This window comes from Gekko japonicus, unplaced genomic scaffold (genome assembly GCF_001447785.1).
Source record: "Gekko japonicus isolate JY-2015 unplaced genomic scaffold, Gekko_japonicus_V1.1 scaffold150, whole genome shotgun sequence".
Lineage (NCBI taxonomy): Eukaryota > Metazoa > Chordata > Lepidosauria > Squamata > Gekkonidae > Gekko > Gekko japonicus.
Window position 1 is genome coordinate 778,876 of NW_015160839.1, and position 10,929 is coordinate 789,804.

The 10,929-nt window shown below is 47.6% G+C and overlaps 1 protein-coding gene across 2 annotated transcripts; it reads right to left on the reverse strand.

Annotated features, from left to right (window-relative positions):
* Positions 1 to 553: 553 nt before the first annotated feature.
* Positions 554 to 10,440, reverse strand: SENP8 (SUMO/sentrin peptidase family member, NEDD8 specific). Of its 2 annotated transcripts, none has more exons than XM_015418838.1 (2): positions 10,401 to 10,440; positions 554 to 1,683 (listed from the first exon to the last, which is right to left on the reverse strand). In XM_015418838.1, exon 2 carries the CDS (start codon positions 1,639 to 1,641, stop codon positions 1,006 to 1,008), a length of 636 nt encoding a protein of 211 aa, XP_015274324.1. In that variant the 5' UTR covers positions 1,642 to 1,683; positions 10,401 to 10,440; the 3' UTR covers positions 554 to 1,005. The 2 variants fall into 2 exon arrangements, with proteins under 2 accessions (XP_015274324.1, XP_015274331.1); XM_015418845.1 differs by lacking the exon at positions 10,401 to 10,440 and adding an exon at positions 3,503 to 3,583.
* Between the last annotated feature and the right edge of the window lie 489 nt (positions 10,441 to 10,929).

Below are 10,929 nucleotides of genomic sequence, written 5' to 3' on the forward strand. Positions count from 1 at the left end.
AGTAGCCAGGTCTAGACTCCAAATTGCTCCTAGTAAGAGCTGAAGCATAACTGAACCAAGAGCCTGCAATTCTCACAAATGACTTTAAGTCAAGCCCTGCCCATACCAAGCCCTGCCCAAACCAATATGAAACAGAAGTGTCCTCCTGCTTTCATAACCATTGGCAAAAAAAAAGCTTATTGATGTGATTGCAGGCACTCTTAGGAGGAAGAAAGTCCTACTGAACTCTGCGGGACTTGTTTCCCACACAATACATTCCAGATAAATAGTGTATTTAGTGTGCATTATAGTCACTTTTCCAGCCCAAAGATGTTCAAAGTGATGTACAGAGGGGGGGAAAACACTCAAAACACTCCTAAGATCAGGTTGTATAGATTTCTGCTTCTTCCCGTTCTAGATATTGGAATGGAAAGCCTGTCTCCCCCCCCCCCCCCCCCCCCCGCCATGAGTTCCATCACAGCCTCTATGAAGAGGTGCTGGAATTCACAGACTGTTAAATAAGCAGAAACAGGAAGCTGCTACAGCTGAACAGAAAGCAAACCTTCTCTTGGCGGTCAAGTCTTACATTTATTGAAGTTCTGCTGCATCATGCCTTCTGTGATCAGCACTGTTTTGCAAGGTAGGCAAAGCACTCTATACAACCAAGCAGCCCTTTTTCCTCATCTTGTTTCCAGAGGTTCAGGCGTGATTTCAGAAGAGGACTGCTGAAACCTACAAGCAGAAGTATACTCCAGTGTTGCTGAATCCACAGCAATGGATTGCACAGGCATATAAGAAAAGTAGGAGTTGCAGGGAACCTTTCTGGCCATGGAAAATTTAACAAATGGCCGAAGCTATAACTGCCCACCTCAGAGAGGACATCTAAGTTCCGTGCAGCTTGGCTTTATTCTGACAGGCAACAGAGTGAGGCGGTGTAGAAATGTAAAGGCAAAGACATTCTCTGCAGGGCAATTCCTAGCTCAACCTTCTTTGTCAGGCACGGGGGCGTGGGGGCCAATGGGCAAGTCACTTCTGAGAGAGCTTGGCAATGAGGTCCTTCCATTCTTTCCTCTTCTGTGTTATGTAGGAGGGAGTCAGGAGCTGCAGGATTGGCTCCTGCTGCGCCTGAAAGTATGCTCGGCACAGAGCCTCCGCGTTGCAGATGACATACATCCCGCAGTCATAGCTGTTCTGCTGGGCGGGGGCCTTCTCCTCGACAAAGGAGGCCTTGCTTCTCTTGCCCAGGAAGGCTTCCAGCTTCCCGGCAACCTGTCGGGCGTGGATGGAATTGCTCCTCGTGTGGGAATCGTAGTGAGCAAAGCGGTTCTTGTCCCGGAAGTAAACCAGGAGGCTCCAGTGGGTGCCCCCCGCGGCCTGACTGGAGTTGTCGTTGATGGCCAGGAACACGGCTTTCTTCTGGGGGAGGTTCAGGGGCTCCAGGAACAGGCCCATTTCCTCCTGGCTGGTGGCGCATTTGATGAATTGGGCCACCTCGGGCCCGACGAAGCACACTTGGGTGGAGAAGTCTCGGAACTGCTCGCTGGCGAAGTACTCGAAGGCAAACCCAATGATGTGGTCGTTCAGCCAGCAGGGAGGATCCAGTAACAAAATGTCCGATTGTCTCAGCAAACTGTCCACGTAACTGAGGACAACAGGGTCCATTCTACGCAGGCGGAGTCACACGAGCTAGGGAGATGCCGATGCCTAAAGTAATCAACAGGGGGAAAAGGGCAGATGATGGTTAGAACAGGTCACATTCTTTTCCACTGTGGCCAACACAGGGAACGAAGCCAACGGATTTAAATGTTTCAGAGGGTAGCCATGTTGGTCTGCAAGAGAAGAGCCAGATTCCAGTCCAGGAGCACCTTAGAAGCCAACAGGATTTTTTTTGCAGTGTGAGCTTCTAAGAGTCAGAGTTCATACCCTCAAAATCTTGTTGGTATCTAAAGTGTTACTACACTCGAATCTAGACGGCTTATTAAAAAAGGAGAACCAGTTTGTTTAAACAGAACCAGTGACCATCTCTGTAAGAGGGGCTGGTGTTATGGACAGGACTAGGATTACAACTAAGGCTCCATAAAGTGTGTTTATCTATGGCAGCACAATAAACAGATGCCAAAGGTTACAACCAATGTACAGGGTTGGTAGATCTCCTCAAAGTTTATGCCAGCACAAGGCAAAGATGGTCTAAGGGGGCCAGTACCTGAAACACCATCTGTTCTCTTCCTCCAGCTAAAGAGAAAAGTAGATCAAATTCTTGATGGGAATGCCTGCATCACACCCCAAATGAAGTCTGGGCATGAAGGAGGCTGCTCAAGAATCTGCTGGCCTCTTTAATAATCAAGGCTATTTTTAAAAGCTGAGCTGACGGATAACAAAGGTGTTACAGAAATGTACCCCCAGCAAGTGGTGACTTATGATGATTCTTTTCTGAGCAGTTCTAAAGAAATGCCTGTCTTTCTTCCAGGAAAACCCACGGCAGAAGGAGGGGAAGAATTCCACAGCCGCCTTCTCTTTCATTCAATAGGCTTTTTTCAGAGCTTGCCTCCAGGGTGGAACTAGGCTTTATGCTGGAGGCAAGACTGCTGCTGAACACGGCAGTCCTATTTGGAGTCATCGGCAATGTCCAGGCATTCTCACACACATCCTTTCTCCTTGTTTTTCTGCCCCTACTAGGCCAGGGAAACAGACAAGACACCCCAATGTGCAAATGTACATCTACAGAAAATAGGGGGAGAATTTTTCAGGGAGGGGCTGCAGTTCTTAGCAGAACCCCCATATCCTTTGTCATTTCCAGTCTTACCCCCAAGAACGGCATCCGATCTACCCACCCCTTCTCTCTAAACTGCGCTGTGATAAACTACAATGGATTCTGGAGTGTTCCTTTTATGAGGACTGCGAGTATGTTAAACTGAACACAGAAGGTGTGCAACTGACAGTCACTCTACAGGCTGCCTGAGTGTATGACAGCCCAAGCATCTATTGTCAATTACATTGAAAAGCACTGTTTTATAACCATCTACAGTTATCCAGAAGGTAAGTGTGCAGCACCCACTCTGCAGGTGAGTTGCTCTGGAATCTGTATGTGTGTGTATAAAGTGGTATCAAGTTGCGCAGATCTAGAGCCTTCCAAAGACAAATTGCTGCCTTATCCCATGCAGAAGCAAGTTCATTCTGCACAGAACTGTGGCCCTGAAGTTATGTGGGGCCAAGTGTCCTGCAAATATATTGGCCAAGACTGGGTCTCCAAAGGGCAGCAAAAGGACAAGACAGTCAACATTCTCACTCATGTTAGACTCTGCAGCATTTTTTTTTAAAAAAAACCTCACATGTGCTGGTTTATTTACTCATAAGGAAGGAGTGGCCCTAAATTCATATCTGACCAACCACAGCACGAAGCAAGCTCAAGCACTATCCCCCAGCTCAGGTATATACTGGCAAGTAGTGTCAAGCTTGTCAAAGATGAAGCAACGCTGTGGTAAAGTATGATAAAGGGAACTAAAATGACATATGTGAAACGTACAGCGGCAGAAGGAAGTTCTGCGGTGAAGACAGGCCTTTCTCCCCTCTTCTGCATTCAGGATTTCCTTTATAAGTCAACATGCAATATCTTACAATCCGAAACACATGGGACTGATCATCCCTACAAAGAAGAAACCACCACAGTCATTAAAATGGAAGGAGAGCAGCTATGATTACCTCAGTTGTTTTGTTATCTGAGCATAAGCTGCTTTACAGTCAACCAACTGCTAATCATACTTGGATTGATTAAGAGGGAAACCAGGGCTGGTTCTGATGTTTTCAAGCCGCAGGAGGGCTCCATTGTAAGCAATTCTTATTGCTGCATGTACTTTAACTAGCACTTTTTTATCTTGTCTCCCCCCTCCCCACCCAGAGTTCAAGGCAGTAGACATAACCTGTCTGGTGCTTTATCCCTGGGAGAGAAGGTGGCATGATATAGTCTTATCTCAGAAGCTAAGCAGGGTCAGTATCGGAAGGGAGACCACCAAGGATGTCTCTGTGGAGGAAGGCAACGGTAAACCACCTCTGCTTTCAATTGCCTTGAAAGCCCCTTGTTGGGATGAGCATCAGTTGGATGCAACTTTCCGGCACTTATATACGTATTCTACCCTCACAGCAATCCTGTGAGGCGGGGTAAACAGGGAATGTGGCTGGCCCAAGGTCACCCAGTGCGCTTCACAGGTGAGTCGGGATTTGAATCTCAGTCCCCCTGCTTTTGCCAGTACACCATCCTGACCCAAATTTGTGCATGGGTGGGTGTCAGGCGCTCGGTGCATCTTTCAGTTTACAGCGCACCTGTCATTGAGAGAGGAGGCTCCCCCCCCTTCCTTTGATGTGTCTGAGACTTGTCACCTTTGCGATGCCAAATGGCTGGGCATCTCAAATGTCTGTGATCTTACTTCTTTGATACGGTAAGGCTACGTGCCTTGGGGGTAACTGACTTCTGGCGGACAAAATACTAGAGGATGATTGGGTCTTGATCTTTAGTGCTGTTACGTGAATCCCCTATATCTATACCCTTCCTGTGTTTAGCTTGGTTAGCTTCAGTCCAAACTATGATAAGTTCTATCAACTTTCTCAATAAAGTTAGCTTTCTACAACTGGCTGTCGTTGAGAACTGACGTTGAGAACTGAACCGGGAACCTGACAATTTGTTTGGACTCCTTCCTCAACCTCCTGCACCACTAATGTGATGAGCGGAGAGGACGGGGAAATCCCTACAACTGGGGCAGACAGCATCACGCTGGAGCAACACACCACGGCGGCTCCCGTGACGACTGCGGAGCTCAAAGGGGCTGAAAGAGGGGTGCAGCCCCAGGACTCGTGGGCGCCTCTCCCATCCTGGGCTGAGCCCACCTGGCTGTTGATTCCGGACCCAAGGTCCGAGAGGTTTGTGAGTGACAGCACCTGATGGCAGTACAGGCGCTGGTTCCAGGAGGAACCAGAGCGCATCCGGGCTGTGGAAGACACTGAAGCTGAACGACTCCGTAGAGAGTTCAGGGGTGAGGCGGAAGAAATAAGGTGAGAGATGCAGAACATGATGCTAGACATACCGGGCATCATCATGGAGGCGATCCAGCAAGAGTTCCGGAACCGCAAATGGGTCCCTGATGGAACTAGGAGGGTGCCACCAGGAACCTCACAAGTGCCTGCTTCCTCCCCCAGCACCTCCGGGTGCCCCTGCTGGGCCGAACGGACCGCCTGTACCCCGGCAGATCCAGAGCAGCCCCGTGATGCCCTGGAAGCAACATTTGCCAGCATGCCAGAGAAGTTAGTATTCTTCCTGCTGCAGGTGCGGAAGTTCTTACGCGATTGGGTCCTCAAATGTCTGTGATCTTACTTCTTTGATATGTAAGGCTACGTGCCTTTAGGAGAAGGCGGGGGACTGATGCTTCTGGTGGGCAAAATACTAGAGGATGATTGGGTCTTGATCTTTAGTGCTGTTACTTGAATCCCCTATATCTATACCCTTCCCGCGTTTAGCTTCAGTCCAAACAATAGATGTGTCTATGATAAGTTCTATCAACTGTCTCAATAAAGTTAGCTTTCTACAACTGGCTGTCGTTGAGAACTGATTGAACCGGGAACCTGACAGTGGGTTATATTTGTAATGAGGCAATTTTGGAATTCTGAACTATTGTGATATATGGGATTTTCTATGAGAATGCTGAACAGACAAAACTTTTATGCAAAGAGTGAGTATATCCCCCCACTGCATATGACATTGGGTACCACTCTCTACCCAAGCCTCACCTTTTCTATCCTCAGGCTCAATTCATTAGCCAGCAGTGGGAGAAAACTAGCCAACTATACCGCTATCTGCTTGTATCAAAATAATACAATTTTCTGAATGGTAACAGAAAATGAGGCACAAGGGTACAAGTTTGAAGCCTTTAGCACTAGCCCCAGATGGGAGCTGCTCGGGGCTACTCAAGGGGGAAGGAAAGCTATCCTCACTCGCCTCAAAGGCATGATCTTTACTGACATGATAAGCTCCAGAACTGGGCCTTGCTATTGAAGAAGAAGATATTGGATTTATACCCCATCCTTCACTTGGAGTCTCAGAGCGGCTTACTAACTCCTTTTCCTTCCCCTCCCCACAACAAACACCCTGTGAGGTAGGTGGGGCTGAGAGAGCTCTTTCGAGAACTGCTCTTGAGAGAACAGCTCTGACAGAACTATGGTTTGCCCGAGGTCATCCAGCAGCTGCAAGTGGAGGAGTGGGGAATCAAACCCGGTTCTCCCAGATTAGAGTCCGCGCACTTAACCACTACTCCAAACTGAATAATTGAAAATCCAGAAGCAGAACAAAAGCAGCAGACAGCTCTCTGCTCAGAAACAGCAACCAACCTGCTCAGTCTCCATAAGTACAGAATTTCCTGTTACTTATCTGTTCCTCTTACATGACTATCTGAAAGAGAATATGTGGCTTTGAGTTCTCAAGGATTATGGTGCCTGCCTAGCGTGCAAGCAATCTGTTCCTATCTCTTTAGATGGCAGCGGAAAATACTACTGTTCATGTCTTGCACAGATTAATAACTACAGACTGAACCTTATCCCCTGCTCTTTCTTAGTCTCTCTGCAACTCTCAGCCAGTAAGTTCTTTTTGCTTTTGTCCTAGATCCAACCACTAGCAGCCTCCAGTAGGGACTACTTCTTCCCCACAGCAAATACTGCTCATTACAACTGTTAGCTGCAACTGGAAAGCTCTCAACAGTGATTCACCACATCAGTCCCCACATTTAAAATGAATATCCTTCTCAGACACCAGGTCATTTTTCTGGGAGCTGCTAAGCACAAGAAACATGCTATACATTTTTTTAAAATCCAAACACGGAACCTACAATTAGCCAAAGGGGAAGGTAATCGAGAGGGTTTTTTTAAAAATTTAGGCCAAGAAACTTTCTCTTCAAGATGGAAACAACTAGAATGAGGTTATGGGGAAGTGCAGAGCAAGTCTATGCCAGCTTTCAATGCAATTGCAGAAAGAATTTCTTCAAGATGATCTAATTTAGAGCATTTTATTTAGAATTACAGCCTGCCCCATTTCAAAGGTTTCAGAAAGGAAACAGAAGCAGAACCAAAGACAGAAACCACCAGTAGAATGGAATCCACTTTCACGAAGAGTCACTGACATTTATACGTTAACTGGTGGTTATTATGCCCTAGAAGCTGCCTTATACTATCAGATTCTTGGGCTTATCTAGCCTGGTGTTCTCTGCTATGGCTGGCTGGAGAACTCTCTCTCTCTCAGCTATAGCTGTGCCTCTACAGCATCCTAGCAACCTGCTTCACTGTGTTGTCTTGAGGGAGAGCACCAAGAAATCACCAAGATTAAAGTCCTGTGCAGAATATATGCTGCAGCATTGGACATCTTGTCAATTTTCTCACCCCCTGAAAATCTTGAAGCAAAGCTGTTTTGAAACTTCCTATAAGGAAGCGGGAGGAAGAGCTTTCAGTTCTTGTTTTGCAAGCACTTATTTCATTACGCACCATGAATGCATAATGATTCTGCTCAGAAAGGACATAAACGATCGGAATAGTTTGCCCTTTGGTTTAATTCAGTGATGCTTCTTCAGTGGCTCGGGAACCACATGTGGCTCTTCAGGGCACTGTTCCCCGATGTGTCACCTGCCCTATGTTTCAGGAAAGTGGGGAAGGTCCTTGCTGGGTGGTGTTTATGGTTGGCATGTGGAACCCACCTTGAAACAGTCACTAGCAGAGGAATGGGTAAACTGTGGGCCTCCTTGCAGGGAAAGCCTTATGCCAGGGATGGAAGTAAAGACAGCTCTTTCGGTAGATGGTAACTGAGAATGTGGCTCTCCCTGAGCTGTGGAGTGAGTAGCACTAGTTTAGTTTGAAGAATGAGAGCATATATATCTTACAAATATTTCTCCATACAATTCAAAATTATGTTTTAGAGAAGTGACAAGGGTCATTTTAAAACTATTAAGAATTGTAAACACAAAGCCTTGAGAAACTGATGCAGGAAGGGGAACAGCAGGAGAAAAAGAAACGACTCATGGTGCCCCCATACATGAGGCGTTCCAGGCAACAGACAAGCTGAGGTGGTTTGCCATTGCCCTCCCCTGCATAGCAACAACCCCCATCTTCCTTGGCGGTCTTCCATCCAAGTACAAACCAGGGCCGACCCTGCTTAGCTTCTACGTTGGGATCAGTTCAAGCTAAGCTAGGCTGTTCAGGCTGCTTGAGGAACGTAGAGTTGATCATAAATGGGAGAGCATCGTGCAGCTGGTGTCATGGCAAGGAGACATGAACCTGTTGGACAGATACCTGTCTTGGGATTATTCATGACACTGAAGGATTTCCAGGGGAGAAAACAGGAGACAGTTCTAGTTGGAGGGCATCAGTGCTCTGAAGTGGAGAGCGCTGTAAGGTTGCCTGCTCAGAGGTGCCTGATTGGGTCCCTACCAAATTTTAATCAACATATGCTCTGTAAAGTGTGTCAAATGCTGTATTCCTAAGGAAATAAAGCATGTTTTCAATTGGCAAGAAACAGAGATACTCTGCATACCTTTATGTTAATATCTGCCTTGCGAACCTCGTATGAAGTGGCTTAGCCATATCTAACTGGATTCAGACTCCAGAGAAGGGGTTACAGCAAAAACTAATCTAATGGCTCCTTGTAGATGAAAACATTTATTTTAGTATAAACATTTGGGGGCCAGTGTATTCTCTGTTTGAAGACATATATACAGATATATAGAGGTAGAGAGAGAAAATGCAAACAATGGGAACAAAACTCCATGAAATGGAAAAGGTACAGCCTGTGACTTTTCTTGGCTGTACTGCTTGCATTCCAAAGACTCCCCCCCCCCAACTATTTTATCTCCATACGGAAGTCTCTCCCATTCACACACACACATCCACACTCATGCACCATTGCAGTATGGTTAGAATCTCAGACAAGGGAGACCTGGTTCAAAGACTTCCTCGGCTTAATGGATGACCCCAGGTCAGCCACTCACTCAGGCTAATCTACCTCATAGGGTTATTGTGGGGATAAAAAGGAGCGGGAAGAACAACATACAACACTCTGACGTCCTCATGGGAAAAGAATGATGAAATGTGACATGTGATTTTATGTAAACATGCATCGAGGAAGTACCTTGTAAATAAGAGAAGACACAATGCACAAACCTGCCAACTAATGATGAGCCTTCAATGAGTGGACCCCACAAAGAAACTTGTGCTACAATAAATCAGTTACTCTTTGAAGGTACAACACTCTTCTTGTAACACTGTATATATTGTTACTACATGGTTCATGGCTCACTTTTCAAACCAAAAACATTCTCAAAATGAGTTCCGCCAGTAAAACAACAAAAATATAAACCCAAATAAAAACAATTTAAGCAAATCGCAGAATGGTCAATTATTAATCATAAAGCTGGAGATAAGCCGAATCTGGCCACAGTTGTAAGCAACGGCAGCTTTATTGATATGTAGGGATGGGAAAAGAGGGGGGGAAAAGGTGCTCAGACAACCACATACACTGTCGTGAGCTCCTCAGAAGGGTGACAGGAGGGGCCGTCTGCAGGAAATTGCTGAAGTGGTAGAATTCATTCTATTTTATCATTTTCACTTATAGTTCATTTATAGTTCACCTTTCCCACACAAAACAAGGTAACTTTTGAACCTATCAGTAAAGACTCCTAGTAAGCCAAAATAATACAGTTGGGCTGGGATTGTAGAAGGGGGGGGAATCCCCAGTCAGAGGAATCCCCAGAACAACTCACTTGCTTATGCAGGAGCAAGGTAAGGGACTCACCCAATTTCCCAGCTCTTTTGCTTGCTATTCCTTCCCAGTATAGATTGGGCTTGCAGTCTTACTGACTATAGGCAGGGACCTTCAGTTTTGATTGTTCTCTTGCATTAAAAACGCTCCTCCCTGCAATTAGAAAGGTAGCACCAAAGGGGGGACGTTTCTACTCTCCTCCCCCATTATTCGCAGTGCCGTTTTTCTATTTGTGGGGAGGATCCCCCCCCTCTCTTTCACACAGCGGAGCATTCCAACACGGGATCCTCCTGCACCTGAAGTGGTGCAATCCCTACTACCCCTCTCAGTCTTTTACCACCTCAGCTTCTCGCACATGTGACCCCGGCCTCATGAATTCGGTTGGGGGATGTCACATTTAAATGGGAAAAGACGTTTCTCCCTTCATTTTTCATCAGATGCTGCCACAGACTGAGGAGAGAAGCTCGGCCAGCGCCGGCCTGGCATAGAAACCCCAGGGCTAAGGGCATGGGAGGGTCAGCACCATCATAATCACCCGCCCGATTTTGCCGTTATTTTTTAAAATACCATCCATAAAAATTCCCCTCAGGACCACTTTGCGTAGCTCGACGTCGCCGCTGACGCCACTCCGCGCCCTTACCTGTCGCGCCCGCCTCATCCTCCCCCGGGTTGCTAAGCACCGCCGTAAAGCACCTCCTGCCTTCTCCCTCCTCCGCGTCGTAAACGCCCCTTCGCTGTCACTTCACGCCCCGCCCTTTTTTCCTTCTTCAGCGAATACAGACAGAGGGAAAAAAAGGGAGCCGATTAACATACCAGTGACGGCAGAGGGCTCGCTCACGCATGCGCACGAGAGGGACAGCGCAAACCCAGAGGCGGGTTTGGGGGGGGTGAATGGGCGGGGCTTGGTGTGCCGGTGGGAGAGGCGCGCGTCACTCGCGACGGGTTTAGATGGCGGTGGAAAAAGAGGGGAGGGCGTGGCATTCCCCCGGCGGGTGGGCGGGGCCGAGGAGAAGACTGATCCGGGGAGGAGAGGGAAGGTGGGTCTGGCGCGCATGCGCTCGCGAGTGTGAGGGAGAGGAGCGCCGCGGCGTTTCCTCAGAGAGAAGGGAGGGGGCGGGCGGCGGAGGAACGGACGAGAAGGCGGAGACTGCGGTGGCCGTCGTCCCTCC

Bases quoted from the DNA above. Each gene is read 5' to 3' on its own strand.
- SENP8 (XM_015418838.1), bottom strand. From the start codon at position 1,641: ATGGACCCTGTTGTCCTCAGTTACGTGGACAGTTTGCTGAGACAATCG.